This window comes from Xenopus laevis, chromosome 5L (assembly GCF_017654675.1).
Source record: "Xenopus laevis strain J_2021 chromosome 5L, Xenopus_laevis_v10.1, whole genome shotgun sequence".
Taxonomy (NCBI): domain Eukaryota; kingdom Metazoa; phylum Chordata; class Amphibia; order Anura; family Pipidae; genus Xenopus; species Xenopus laevis.
In genome coordinates this window covers 70,352,472-70,368,664 of record NC_054379.1, presented here as the reverse complement: position 1 = coordinate 70,368,664, position 16,193 = coordinate 70,352,472, and the positions used below count along the sequence as shown (strand labels likewise).

Sequence of the window (16,193 nt, the reverse complement as noted above, 5' to 3'; positions counted from 1 at the left end):
TAAGTCCTCTGTATAATGGACTGCTCCATATTACAAAGGCTGCAGCTTAGGCTATAGAGGGGTGTGATTTTAGAGCGCTTATCTAAAGTACCCTGTTTATAGGGGAGACATGGGTGTGAGCTGATAAATTATAACCTTATATGGTGTTTACAATGTAATTTGCAATTCCATGACCTGCATAAAACCACTTGACCTTCAGCCTTATGCGTTTATACAGTAATGGAACTCTTCTAATATCCTAACATTTTATATGAGGGGTATATTATTACTACATTTTTACATATGAGAAAATGAGAGATGAAGAAACTTGTGCTGTTTCTTAATATGACCTTTAATGCAGCTTCATACATATTAAAGACAGATGTTTCATTGTTGAAACTGGACTGACACTACAAACATTTCTCCACCCCCCAGACTATATAAATATTGTGTCAATAAATTGCAATGTATTGCTGTAAATTAATATAAGATGTATGTTTTCACAAAGCAGAAAATATTCAGACTTTACCTTTATATATGTATATGCAAGTAGTTACTTTATATTTGCTTTTCTGTAGAATTATAAAAGGGATCATTTGCAACTGTCCCTACCACAAGTACAAGAATGATAAGGCTATGGACAGACAAGGTCTTACTGCTCACTTCATGACGTGTCTACATCTGCATGCATGGTGTTGGCCTAGAGCAGATTTCAGCACTGAAACGCTAACGAATGCATTTTCATGCTGAAATCCGCTCCATGTGACTATACCCAGGTTTACTCCACTCCAACTAGAATACACAATTGGACCTTAAAGTTCAAAATAGTTGGATTTTGGGCTAATTCCAGGGCAGACCACGGAAACTTCCAAATAGGATAGGGACCTCTCCTATTGACTTATATACAACCTCGGCAGGTCTGAGGTGCAGTATTTTCGGATTCTAACTTTTTCCATCCTCTGGGTTTAATAAATCACGAAAAATTTGAATTTTTGGGGTTTTTGGCATTCAGACTTTATTAAATAACCCCCTAATTTTGCCCAGGAGAGTAAACCATAGCAATCATTAAGATGTTTGCTTTTAAACAGGTGCCCAGTAAATGCTACCCGTTTATTGGTTGCTATAGGTTACTGCTCCTGGGCAAACTTTGTGCTTTTTATTACATAACCCCCTAAGAATTTGATTAAGCTAAATAGTTCTAAATTATGAAACAATACCTGGATATGCACCATCCCTAGGTGATACAAAGTAGTCTATGAGGCCATTGTTAAAATGGGGGTTCATTGAGACACATACAGCTCCACCCTCAAACATTCTTCTGTTAATTGTATTTAGCCCTGCTTTTATGGTGAAACAGGGACCAGGCACAGTTTGATAAGAACAAAGCCACTATACAGTATGTATTGCTTTTATCTCATGACAAGCCAACTTCATTGTATGGGTTGCATATTTATTTATTATATTCTATTGGGGTTGACTATATTTATTATTATAAGCATTTTTGTTTCTATTATTTGTAAAGCAAGTCTTGGTTTTGGTTACTGTATTTTCTACTAAAGGTATTGGATCCGTTTTCTGGGAACCCGTTATCCAGAAAGCTCCGAATTAAGGAATGGAGTCTCCCATAGACTCCATTTTATCCAAATAATCCACATTTTTAATGATTTCCTTTTTCTCTGTAATAATAAAACAGTACCTTGTTCTTGATAATAACTAAGATATAATTAATCCTTATTGGATGCAAAACCAGCCTATTGGATTTATTTCATGTTTTCATGATTTTCTTGTAGACTTATGATAGGAAGATCTAAATTACGGAAAGATGCATTATCCGGAAAACCTCAAGCATTCTGCATAAAAGTTCCTATACCTTTATATCAATTTGTAATAAGAACTGCAGCTACATTTATAAAAAATGCATTCTGAAATGATTTACTGAATCTTAAATGCTATCATTCAAGATTCAGAGAACATTTATCAACAGAAAACTTTATGCTAAATACTTATTAGACAAAGTGTATTTTATTTTCAGTCCCCTTCTTAACAAGGGTTAACAGTTTTCCTTTAAATAGGATTCATCCAGCATCAAAGGGAAAAAATTAGTGTGTATCATCAGATGCATTCATAAAAGCATGAAATGTGCCTGACTTAGGGGCTCTGCAGTGGTCCATACAGATAAAAGACATCAGCATTCCTCAGTTATCGTGCTTGAAACCTTCTTTTTCCTAAACAAAAAGTTGATGACTAATGAGGAAAGAGTATATCAGGGGGCAAGCTGGTTAGGCAGATAGAATCTAAATAGCTGCAATCCACTGCCATAAATTGTAGTATCTGAGCTACTGTTCCCTGTGAATGCTTGATATTCTTTTCCTTGAATTTGTGAAATTGCCAGATGGTTAACGAAAGCCTTCATCTTTTGAAAGCACGTCAGCAATTTTGCCCGAAGCTCCTTTTGCTGTGCATCATTCCAGCAAACTAAATGCAGATGGCAACTTTTTTTTTATTGCCCTACAGTTTTTTTTTTTTCAATTGTACTTCTTCAAAGAGATCAACAATGAAGTGAAAGAACAAAAGAAATGAAAAGATTTCCTTTCAGTATGTGGATTTGTAACAGACAGAAAAGAAAGTCTACATTTTTAAATACTAACTTGTGATTGGTTAAAAATATTGCAGTAGCATTTTTGATATGTTACATCAGAAAATAATTCACACATTCACGGGTAAAACCCTGACAGACCTCAATATATATATATATATATATATATATATATATATTTTTTTTTTTTTGTCTATATATTTTTAGAGGAGGGTAGACAAATGCACTTAATATCTTCATTCCTTACACTTAACAAAATAAGTGCATCTTATAAAATCTTTCAAAAATAAAATGGTGCAGGTATATATGCATTGTTATAGAAGCACAATTTTACTACGCTATTATTGTTCTTCATAGATAAAAAAGTTCCCATGTTTCCAATATCTTCCAAATGTGTTCGATATCTCATAGGGTGGATTTGCAAAATACATTGTATTGCTCAATTCGGAGTGCTGATCAATTAGATATTAGTACAAGGAGTCGTGCTAATATCTAATTAGCTGTATTAATGTTAAAAGTGCAGCAGTGGGTGAAAACGAGTGCGTTTCATGCCTATATTCTTGGCACTTCCTCAGAGTATATAGGCACAAAACACGTTATTTAGATATTAGCACAACTCCTCTGTGTTGATCAGCAATCAGAAGTGATTTATACAATGTGTTGCTAAAGCTGGAGAGAAGTGACTCGGTTCTTGCGAGAGCAGCAATCACGAGGCAACGACATCGCCACACCACGGTTTGTTGGATTTGCAAAATAGTTTGCCATTGCCAAAACAATAGGTTTTGCCTCAAAACTTCCAGGTGAAAAAGTTGTTCATCCCTAGTTAACTGCCTTCTGGAGTGACCCAAGGTGGGAAAATTGGATTCTTATCCTTAGCAAAATGTCTTATTTGACAGTGCCTTGATTATGTGTAACAGGAAGCACATACCAGTCCCTCTGTCTTGTTTCTGCCACTTGTTAAAATATAATTCCTTTGTTTTCAGTGCTGAATGTTAACAGCATGTAATTGCCACTGTACTGGTATTTTACAACCAACCTATTTAAACACTAGCCAAAGCCAGGCTGGTATTACAGATTTTTCTGGCAATGTACTTGCTGATTAATTTGCAATTTATGCCCTTGGCCCATCCAGTCTTGATGCACCCCTTTTCCCATTTTCAGCATGATATGCCTTCTTTTGCCTCAGTCTGTCCAAAATCTGCTCAACAACTCACCTGCCAACATCATTGTAATGGCTTTACATCATTCCCTGTTCCATTAGTACTGGCTGCCCCAAGGCAGTATGATTATTATAAGTTTTAAGGCTGTAATCCTATCCTTGCCTCCCATTCAACTAGTTTGAAACTTAGTTTACCCTTGAAATGTGTTACTTTGTATTTTTAACATCCAACAAGTGGTTGTTCAACCCATGTTAACTTCCTCTTTTCTTTGGCAGTCCCAGTTTCGTAAAGTGCCAGTCTGCCCAGAAAGTTTTTAGAACTAAGTCAAATGTATGTAGGTTTATATCATAACTGGGTATGGTCTGGGCAGATTGGGAGAGGTAGCATGGGCAAAAATATCCCAAGTGGAATTTATTTTGGAAGGGCCATGCATTGCCTATTTAGGAAAACGTGTACTTCCAGATTTTAGTCTGTCATTACTGGCATGGTAATACAAATTATAAATCTGATGACGTCTTCACTGATAAATAATGAAAGAACTTTTAAAGCTTAAGAGCTTTAAAATGTTATAAAAAATCAGAATGAAGAGAAGTAAGAACAAATAGAAAAAAGAAAAGATCCTAGTAGACATAAAAAGGCCTCTTAAATGACCAATGCTGAACTTTATGTGTATGTAAAATATAAACATAAGAGAAACGGTAATTAGTTTCAAGTTAATTTTGGAGTCCAAGAAGCCTGGAGAACAATCACACAGTAAGGTCATTAACCACACTAGTGTCTTTACAAAAAACACACTCCACTCAGCTGCACTGCTAAGATTTTCTGTCTGCTGTGCTATACTGTTTTGATTCTCAGTAGTGTTTGTTACACCACATGGGATTATCTGTTTATTTATTTCACTGATTAACTTGTCCTTCTCTCTGAACCATGTACATCATGTGCACACGAACCAGTGCTTTTCTGATTTGTTTGTATATCCTTTTCAAATTGTATAGGAGTATGATAGCATCTGAAAAAGAATTGTTACCTTTAAATTCTCCCTACACTTCTGAGTATTTGACACTGTCACAGATTGTTTACTCTGTCATTTTTGATAAAGTAACCGGAAATATACCAGAGCTCATTTATTTTCTTCAGGAATAAACTATAAGATTAGCAGCTAATTTTCCTGTTGATGTCGTAAAATAAACATTTTGATTTTAAGGCAAAGCGATGTTTGTATTTTCTGTTTTCAGTGCAGACAGAACATGGAAGATGATGACAATATGTTATTTAAAGAACAATTGGAAGTCAAAAGTCGCAACAAAGCACGTATAGACTAACAGCTTCTAATTATATTGCAAATCGCTAGTTTCCAACATGCATTTGCAGTTGACAAATACATTTGTTTCTTTTAATAATTTTTGGTATGTTAAGTCAGAAATTAATTCAAACATTTACAGGTATAACCCTACCAGATATATATATAGAGAGAGAGAGAGAGAGAGAGAGAGAGAATTTTTTAGAGGAAGGTAGACAAATGCAATTAATATCTTCATTCCTTACACTGGAACTCGAACAAAAAGAGTGCATCTTATAAAATCTTGTGTATGGGCTTTGTGATTACTTGTATGTAATGGATCTATACTGCCTATATATGTTTTCTGTTCAGTAAATTCAGTGTGGCAACTCATGATCCATATTCACTTTACTTGTTACTTAACCAACTGTTATATCCCCTTGTTCAACATGAGTTCAATGAATAGAGCTTGTGCCGAACATACTTTTCGCCTATTGTTTTAATAACAAAAAAAAATCCTGCTAAGAAAACAGTCCTGACAAAGGGGGTAGGGCGTGGCTGTATACTGTTAATTTTAGACTTGTGACACTCTAGGTTGCGTTTGGAGTCTCTGTGTTAATCTATAAACAATGCAAGCAGTTCTGCCTACTGGCTTCAGCCTAAGTATTTCCTAATTTAGTCAGTTTCTTTTATGCAAGTCTCAACAAAAAAAAAATACATTTCTTGAGAGGCAGATTGAATGATTGTTGGATAGAGTGGATTAGTTCAATAGACTCATTGAGCATATCATTAAATCTGATAGTGAGCTTGCTGCTCTTCTGCGCTACATCTGATCGGATGAGATGGGAATTTAACACTTATATATTTTAACCCTCTTCAGCTAAAGTAACATTTACTTTAATCTTGATACATGGTTTTGGGAATTTTTCCTCAGCAGATTTTTGAACTCCAATCATATTATGATATAATGCAGTGAGTACAAGCCAACTGCATACTTGTCAAATCCTCCTGCCCAGAAATTTTCCAAACATTGCATGTAAATGGTACTCTCCCACCCAGCAGAACCACACAAATGTGCTAATATAACAATCTGTTTTTATGACAGAGGAGTCAATTAGGAATGGGCAACTATTGTCGGGGGGGGGTCTAAACTGTCTCTATTATAGTCATGTCGATTACCTTGACTCAGATATGCACTACTTCATTCCTTAAACGAATTGTTTAGTGTAAAAATAAAAACTAGGAAAATATATAACTAACTGTTTCTTAGAAACCACTACATTAATTTACTGAACTATTTCAATATTCAGACTGGAAATTAAATGTGTATTTTTTATGTAAACCAACGTTTAAAGGAAAAGTTCAGTGTAAAAATAAAAACTGGGTAAATAGATAGTCTGTGCTAAATAAAACATGGTTTTAATATAGTTACTTAGCCAAAAATGTAATGTATAAAGGCTGGAGTGAATGGATGTCTAACATAATGGCCAGAACAATACTTCCTGCTTTTCTATCTCTCTGAGTTAGTCAGCGACTTTAAGGGGGGCCACATGGGACATAACTTTTCAGTTAGTTTGGTTTTGATCCTTAGCATGCAGATCGGATTAAAAAACATAGTTATGACCCATATGGTCCCCCCTCAAGTCATTGATTGGTCCTTGACTGGTAACCAATTAGAGAGCTGCATACAGTAACGTAACTTGGTGGGGACGGGCCCCGGCGTGGGCCGTGCAGACGGGCCCGCCCCCACCCTCGTCTGCACGATTTTTCTCTGCTCCTGCAGCCGACTCCAGCCGGCTGCAGCGCACAAGATCTTCCGGGGGGGGCCCTGCGGGGGTGCGGGCCCTGGCCCATTTGCACCCCCTGCTCCCCCGGTAGTTACGCCCCTGGCTGCATAGCAGGAAGTTGGGTTCGGACAGTTATGTTAGACATCTGGTCACTCCAGCCTTTATACATTACATTGTTGGCTAACTAGCTATATTGAATACATTTTCTATTTTGCACAGCCTATTTAACCAGTTTTTATATTTTTCACTGAACAATTCATTTAAGAATCAGAAACAAAGCCAATGCTGCAAATAGAATTTACTAGGCCTAACATCAAGTTAATCTTTTGCATTTGTAAATTTTGTAGAAAAATATTTTTCATGAAACTGCTTTTCAATTTGTATCCCACTGGCAATGACCCATAACCCCAAAAATAAGCAAATCTTTAAACGAACCTGCTTTATCACATATTCATCCAGTCTTAAATATTTCATTACCATGTGTCATATGCAGTTCCTGTACCCTCATTATACTCATTATTAGGCCTTCCAAGTAGTGCTCCTTATGAATACATAGCTGCCAAATGCACAAAGCACTGTATTCATGGGGCAGCTTATGTCTCTGTGCTTTGAAAACAACTCGCTGCACAAATTTTTCTTTATGTATTCTTTTAAGTATTTTTGAGGTAGGTTATAACTGCTGAAGAATCATTATTACCTTTTTCTGTCTTGACATTTCTTTCTCTGTACTACACATTTTCTTGTCTCAGAAGTTGGCGGACAAGGTGTTCCCCTAGGTGAAGGATATTGTAATATTTCCCGAACCCTTGTTTCATTTCCTCGCTTGAAGTCACAGGTTTTCCCCCTCTTTGTGCATGGACCCCAAGCGCTCCACTCTCCAACTACACAATGCACTGTGGAAATAAAATTTACACATTAGTTTAGCAAATGGTTCCAGCACTGGGCAGATCTCCATACTATATCAAACAAATGATTAAAATCAGATTCTATCTTCTCTTGTCTGTAATCACTATTGGATTATTTTTTTTATATATAATACTCAGTGTACTTCTGTAAAAGTTATTGATGTGAAGTTACCAATTAGGGGTTAGTTATAGTGATGGGCGAATTTATTCGCCAGGCGCGAATTCGCGGCAAATTTGCACGATTCGCCGCCAGCGAATAAATTCGCAAAACGCCCACGAAAATTTGCGAAAAAAATTTGCCGGCGTCAACATTTTTTTTTCGAAAAAACAGCGTCGTTTCGCAAATTTTTCACCGTTTCGCGAAATTCGCTAATTTTTCGGCGAAACAGCGCAAATTCGCCCATCACTAGTTGTTTATCAAAGGTTGAGTTTGTGAAGTTTTTTCTACCTTGAATAAACTCACAAATTGAACATTTGCTTTCAAATGTAAAAAACTCCATTGAATGCAATCGGGGGGAAAAAGTCAAAATACTCAAATTGATCGAGTTATCGGTGAAAAAAATCTTGAATACCTCGAATTGATCAAGTTTTCTAGTGCAAACCACAGGAAAAAAAACCCGAAAATCATGAAGGCTAAAAATATCTTCAAATAGTTCAAGGGACCTCTGCCATTGACTTCTATGTGACCTCAACTGGTTTTAGCTGGCGCATTTTAGTATTTGGGCTTTTTGCAGCTTCGGGCATAATAAATCATGAAAAATGTGAGTTTTATTTTTAACCCAAAAAATTTGAGTTTGTACTTAAACTACTCTCCAAAAACTTGAATTGTTTGGGAAAATACAACTCAACCTTTAATAATAACCCCCTTAGTGTATAACTTTGCAATTAAAAATGTTAAACATCCTGTTTCCTGACCAGTTATCAGAGACAGGCCAGAGACAGTACTTACAATGCCTACCTCAATATCATTCATATGTGTGAAGAATACTTACCCACACTGACGCACTCCATATTGTGATTGTTCTCAAACCCTTCAGGACATGTGTCTAAGCATTTTCCATTGTGTTTGTAAAACCCACTTTTACACTTTGTGCAGAAATTTTTGTTGAAACATGTTTCACAGTCAGCTTTACATTCTAGAAAGTAAAAGACAAACCAAATACTAATATCAAGTACATTGTATACTGTCAAATATATTTAATAAACATATAACGGCATATTGCATATGGCATCTTCGAGGCAACTATGAGGCAACTTCTGGCGACTTCAGAAAACGAATCGCCGCAAGTGATTAGTGCCGGCATTTTTTCATTTTAGCTGGCGCAGAGTCAGGGAAGGTGTTTGGGGAAATTGGTTGCCGTGAAGACGAGTCGATTAGTCGCCAGGCGACCAAATCTCCCCAAAACGCCCAGTGTGGCCTTACCCTAACTGGTTTCTGAGATAGTATGTGTTGTGTGAATGTGATAAGAAACAGGATCAGCATCTCTGTGAAGCACTATGTTTTGTATGTCTATTAGGGATTTGCAGGTTGACCCAAAACCCACGGTGACCCATGGGTTGAACACCGGTTGTGTGGGTTCAGGTTGAAATTTGGTCAAGAGACAATCAGCTCACAGTTAGTCTATTTGGGAGGAAAATCGATTACCTGGAGGAAATCCGCCCAGACAAAATGAGAAGACATACCACACAATGATTGCAGCATCCTGGCTGATTATTAATACAGAGGTCTTTAGAGGCAAAGCAACTATCTGTCATCAACATGAGTAAATGAACACAATATTAGCAGGGGGCATTCAGCAGACAGAAATTGAGATTACTACCAGCAAGAGGGATATTTTTTTAAGCTAAAATGAAGTATCACAGTTCATAGGCAATATTTCAGTAAACTTTTGGATACAGCATTTGTTCATATTTCTAAGCCTACTTATTTTGGATACATCATTCATTCATATTTCTAAACCTAATTAATTAAAATGAGATCATATACCACAATTCATATCTGTCACTTACTTGTACATTTATTTATTTCTGGAGATCGAATCCCAAAGTATCCATTTGGACAGGAGGGACGACAGACGCCAATTTGTTTCATTCCATTCCTTACCAGAGCAAAAAACAGCTGAGGCTTGCACGTTAAACAGCCATTATAATCAGAACATGTGGCACATCCTCCTTGGCAACCCTGGCTGACATTAGGATGCACTGGAGAAAGAAGGGAACATAAATTTTTTTTTTTACAGGTTTCAAAAGTTAACTATAATGCATAGTTAAACTGGGAAACATTCATTGTATATACATTTAACACCATCTTTGGCAATATGATATTGACAATAAAGTAACAGTAACAATTATACTGGTATTATATAGATAATATATAATACATGAAAATACAAAAAAATACAGTGAGCTGTAAGGGAGTTAAGGAGAAGTAGAGGTAATCATGGTGCTGTTTAAGGTCTGATTTATGCTGTCTATATCACTATTTTAGCAAACAACTAGGTAGATGCAAATCTCCAATTGAATTTCAAGCAGTCCAATTGAGAGAAGTAAGGGGCAGATTTATCAAAGTGAAAAAAGTTTTTCTATTAATTCCTATGGGAATTTTTGAGCTGTATTTGTCAATGGGTCAGAGTTCACCATTTGATAAATACGCTTCTAAAAATCCCACAGGAATGAACAGATTTATGGAAAAAAACTTGCACACAAGCAAGAATCAATTTGTTCCTTTCATTTTGAGGCTTAAAATGAAAAATAAATAAATTGCCTCTACTCAAAGTTTAAAATATCCTCAAATATATTCATGTTAGTGTTTTTCTAATCGAGAAAAAAGCAAACTTGAATTTTCATAAATCGGCCCCCAAATGTTTGCATCCACTAAGGGACATAAAGAACATAAATACTACTGGAGAATCATGATATATGAATATTGCGGGTGCAAAACCTGTTGGTTTTACATACATTGGTGGAACATACAGTACATAATGTTAGAGTTATATGTGTATACTGTATATGATGGAGGGAAATGCATACTGTTGAATAGTGCTGGGGGAGTTTATTGAAAGCATCATAGATAGCTTGAAGAAAGTGGTCCACAATTTATGTAAAATCCTTCATATACAATATTCAAACCTACAATCTTCATGGCAGCAGGCAAGAAGTTTACAGAGATGGTCATCTTAATGTAAAAAAACTTGTGTACTAAGTAGTGATGGGCAAAATCTGTCCAGTTTTTTCGTGAAACGGTGAAAGAATTCACAAAATGGCGAAAATAATTGCCAATTTGCCAATTTTGACTTGAGTGGAAATTTTTATACGCGTAACTATTTTGTCCAAATGCATTAAAGTCAATGGTCAAATAAAGGCAATTAAAGACAATTTTTATGTGAGCGTCAAATTTTTTATTTGCTGCAAATCTTTTGCCATAAATCCATGCCTGTCAAATAAATTCCCTAGTACTAAACATGGTACACTGCATTTTTGATTGTAGTTCCCACAGTCAGACAAGCTCTACAAGATATATAGCAAGTAATACTTACATTTTAAGCTTTTTATATTGTGAGGGGAAGCCGGGGGAGAAGATATAGTGAGAGGAACAAACTGTAGCAAGCCCTAGCTGCTTTGTAACTATAGCTATGGTCTTTCTTGGCCAAAGATTGTTTATGAAGATGCAGTTCAGCAAAAGTTTGGAGGATCACACTCTGATGGTGATTGTTGGGATAGCACCACCCCCTTGGTTTAGCTGTGTTTCCCTATTACTGAACAGTTTGTAAGCGCTATACTAGGATAGCACTATGTTAGACCTTATAAATGCATCACAAGAAATATTATGAAAAATCAGCGTGATTTCTGCTACCAAAAACCAAATACAGAAAGCTAAATAAAGTAAATATGTAGGGTGTTAATGATTTACATTTTCAGATAGAACATCTTATGTTTTAGATTATGTGGTAAAATGTGCTGATTAGGAAGTCAGTGCATCAAGCAATGTGTAAATGGACTACCCACTGGTCTCCGGCATTCTGTACGTTTTGATATAAAACACAGGGCAGCAATATATGAAACACTGTTGTTTTTCAAGTTATGCTCAGTTTCTTGGCTGTTGTAGTAAAGGCAAACCCCAAAATAAAATAAACGTCCTTCATTTAAATTCATTCCACATTGTTAGTTCAGGGATATTTGGCTTTTTGTGGCTCAGATGGGTTAAATATGGTATTGTAACTGTGAGCAGTTGATTAACAGTTTCATTGATCTGATCTTAAAAATGTAAAATGAAAATGGCTGTGTTACTTATAGACATGAAAGTATTGTATAATACGCATTTTATTTAGCCATAGCATATTTTAGAAATAGTGTTGTCTTATGTGACCAAAAGCATTGAGCTATGAGAGTCTTCAACGCATTTAAGAATCCCTGTTCAAGTCACTTTTGTTTTACATCATATAAAATAATATCAGTATTATATAAATACAAAGCTCATATCCTTTTTTTTGAAAACATGTTTATTATAATAATAAAAAAACAAGTTTTTCCATGGTACTAGAAGAGCATTGCAACCAATCAGCAAGTAGCAGCTATTGGTGCACTGTTTGAAATAAAGCATCTAAATTGCGAACATTTATGTGCACACTCTACATTAGAATTACGCCACAACTTTGGTGGGGGAGAAAATATTTGCAAAACAGTTTTGCAAATTGGGAACTAAAGTTTCTGTCAACGCTATTTTCACACACCTCGCACTCACGCAAACACCTGTCTCATTTGCAAGCCATTTGCGAAAATGTATTCACAATGCGAATTTGCAAAAACCAGAAATACGGTTAGAGCAGTGCAATATATTAGTGTTCAGGAAAAAAGCATGGGCAATACAACATTTGCAAATAGATATGCACTGTGCCAACTTTATAAATGACCCCCAATATCTTATTTTGGCCAGTGCATACATATAATCAACTGACTGCGCCAGGTTACCTATTGTATTAGAAGTACTAGGGCCTCCATGCGTTATACACAAGGGTAGGCTCCAAATTTGCATGTATTTTTTCACTTCCCAGGGTGATCTACAGCTCAAGGGTTTAATACAGGTATCCACCTGGTTTGGCCTCTCAAGAAACCTGGTCAAGCAATGTAGTATGCTGAGGTTGTTGTTTCATTAAGCTCCATTACACAGAAAGTTTGTTTTAATTTTTCATTTCCCTGTTCTGTTGGAATTTGTGACATCTAGGATGTCTCCATATGTTGCTGATCAATGACCACTCCTGGTATTCCAGCTACAGCTACAGCCTATAAATTCTAGCCCAGTAGATTTTCTTTCTCTGTTGCAGGTACATGAAGCAAAAGAAGCCGTGCAGTTGGCCTACTTCTTTTTGGTCTTATTTACTTTGCATACTGCCTGTATGGATGATATTAGGGAAACGACTGACCTAGGAAATGCAGAAGGATTCCCAGCAGTTTGATCATTTTAAAAAATGTAACATTTACCGCTCTTTATTACATCAAGTCCCTAGACTTTTATTTATCATTCTGCAACTGCATTGCACGTTGACCTTCCCATTCAATGGTGTATTCAGCTACACCTTGATAAAAGAATGTCCCATGCCAAAGAATGTCAACAGCTAATGACTTCACATGTGCTGAAGAAAGCTTGTGGTTCCAAGCAAATTATACTGGGGTATTTCCAAAAATGTTTGTTTATGGCTCATTAGAGTAAAAAAGAAAACTCTGATAATATGTGGCCATGCATCATGCAAATTCTCAACATATTCCAGGCGTAATTGATTGATGACAGTGGAAAGATAACAGTTTGCAAAAGGACTGCCTGAGAATTTTGCAAAATCACAGATTTAAATTGAGTGAAACACTGCAGCTACATTTACAGCTTAAAATAGAGAAAAATGTAGATTTTTCAAAGAAATAAACTCCTACACTATCTCCTCTGAGTTTAAAAATAACATTACATACTTTGCTGTGATTGTGTCAGGATTGATCTGGGGAGTAGCTGTCTAATTTACGTCAAATCATAACTTTAATGATGCTCAGCAAAACTGGTGATGATAGAATGTGCAATCTAGTTAATTCTAATTATCATATTTATCTCGTATCTACCTATTGTTCCATTTAATCTCTGCCTAAGCTGTGCACTCATGCAAAAAGGGCAAGCTAAAGGCATATGTATATGTTGCTATGTTTATGTAGTTAAACATATAATTTTTCAGCAGTATTGATATAGTCCTTCAAAGCTTTTAAGGCTGCATTTGTGCAGAAATTAAACTCTCGCCACCTTTACACTGAAAATACTTAAATAAACTTAAGGGGGGCATGTACCCAAGAATTTTACATGTATCTAAAAAAAATGTAAAGTGTATAAAGATGGGGTCATAACCCACTGAATTGTGTACTAAACTATTTCTTCCACCATCTTGTGCCTTTTTGGGGTTAAGTAATAATTTAACCCCATAAATAACCCCAGGTGCTGTAACCCACAACAGTCAATCAGCAGGTAGCATTTACTGATCACCTGTTTTAAAAACAACATCTTGGTTGCTATAGATTATGTATAAGGCTGGGTAAGAGTTAAGATTTGACTCTGTTCTTCCTACAAAGTAGTGAGAGAGTTTTTGTAGAGTATAGGGTCATTAGGATCCCAGAGCAAGTTGAGAAGGGGATATATGAGTAACAAATAGTACATGTAATAGCAGGTGAATGTGCTTTACGGCACAAATGAGAGAGGTCTAGATTGCTAGGCAGATTAGAGCCCAATGATAAGCGTTAATGGGGGTAGTGCCCTGTGTGTAGTCACCAGATTAGGAGCCTGTTACATTGAAAAAACAAGAGGCATCAAATGTTTTCCAGGATGCTTATAAATAATCAGTAAGGACTGCCTAGGAGTATTGTGTTTTTAAGTGGTGGCTATTTTCATGTCCAATGCCTATGGGCAACTAATACTGATTATTAAGGCAAAAGGGTCTGCAGTAATTCTGCTTTACTATGAGAACATTTCTATTAAATTTCCACAATAATGAGCTTATGTTTATGAGCTAAAAAGTTTATGCTCCGAGCTCATGGGCTTCGATCATGTTGCTGTATAATTCTCCAGAACGATGCAATGCACTTTTTTTTGAACACATCAGAATTTATGGTACCACCATACTTGTCTACTACATCAGGTCTAGTTAATTACTGTAACACAATATACTTTTCCTTTTTTAAATTAAACATTTCTGACTGACTATACTGCATATTCATTTTCTGTGTTCCCTTTAACCTGCACTGTTCTGCACAGATTATGGCCTAGCTGTACTTTCATCTATAGCAGTGGTCCCCAACCAGTGGCTCGCGAGCAACATGTTGCTCACCAACCCCTTGGATGTTGCTCCCAGTGGCCTAGAAGCAGGAGCTTATTTCTGAATTCCTGGATTAGAGGCAAGTTTCGGTTGTATAAAAACCAGATGTACTGCCAAACAGAGCCTCCTGTAGGCTACCAGTCCACATAGGGGCTAACAAACAGCCAATCACAGCCCTTATTTGCCATCTCCATGGACTTTCTCATGCTTGTGTTGCTCTCCAACTCTTTTTACATGTAAATGGGGACCCCTGATCTTTAGTATATATACGTTTAAAACATACTCTTGATATATTTGCATCACTGTACATTAAAGGGCAATTCGACCCCCCCAAAAAATTGCCTAATAAAAGAAAGAAAACAGAATAATAAAATAATCAATCAAAACCTCTTATTATATTTTTCCCAAATTGCTTAATTATTTTTATTGGATTATTGGGCTAAACCCAGCACAAACCACAATATCTTCAAACTGGGATAGGGACATCTCCCATTGATTTATACATGACTTCAACAGGTCTGAGATGACGGATTTTGGATTTGGGCTTTCTCCAGCATCAAGGTATAATACATCTTGAAAAATTCTAGGTTTTTTTATCAATGAAAAATTAGATTTTTTTTTTTGCCCCAAAAAGACTGACCAGAGCAATTTGAGTTTTAGTAAATAACCCCCTTAGTTTGATGTAGATAGGGATATTCAGAGACAATTTGCAATTAGTTTTCATTAATTGTTTTGTGGTTTTTGAGTTGTTATCTTGAGTTTATTCAGCAGCTCTCCAGTTTGAAATTTCTGCAATCTGGTTGCTAGGGCCCAAATTACCCTAGTAACCATGCATTGATTTGATTAAGAGACTGCGATATGAATAGGACAGGCCTGCATAGAAAGATGAGTAATAAAAAGCAGCAACAACTATATATGTGTAGTCTTACAGAGCATTTGTTTTTTAGATGGGGTCATTTGAAAGCTGGAAAAAGTCAGAAGATGAAGGCAACTAATTACTATAACTATAAAAAATAAATGGCAAAGACCAATTGAAAAGCTGATTAGAATTGGCCATTCTATAACATACTAAAAGTTAACTTAAAGGTGAACCACCCCTTTAATCAGCTGGCTTGTGTCTTACATTTGTATTAACGGTCTGAGCCAA

General features: G+C 36.1%; 1 protein-coding gene across 1 annotated transcript in view; it reads right to left on the bottom strand.

Moving 5' to 3' along the window:
* Nucleotides 1–16,193, bottom strand: part of rspo3.L (R-spondin 3 L homeolog) — a 50,685-nt gene that overhangs the window by 11,567 nt on the left and 22,925 nt on the right. The window contains exons 2-4 of the mRNA XM_018263181.2: nt 9,717–9,908; nt 8,699–8,842; nt 7,499–7,694 (exon numbers count right to left, since the gene is read on the bottom strand). Of these exons, the coding sequence (XP_018118670.1) occupies nt 7,499–7,694; nt 8,699–8,842; nt 9,717–9,908 (532 nt within the window). The remainder of the gene's footprint in view (nt 1–7,498; nt 7,695–8,698; nt 8,843–9,716; nt 9,909–16,193) is intronic.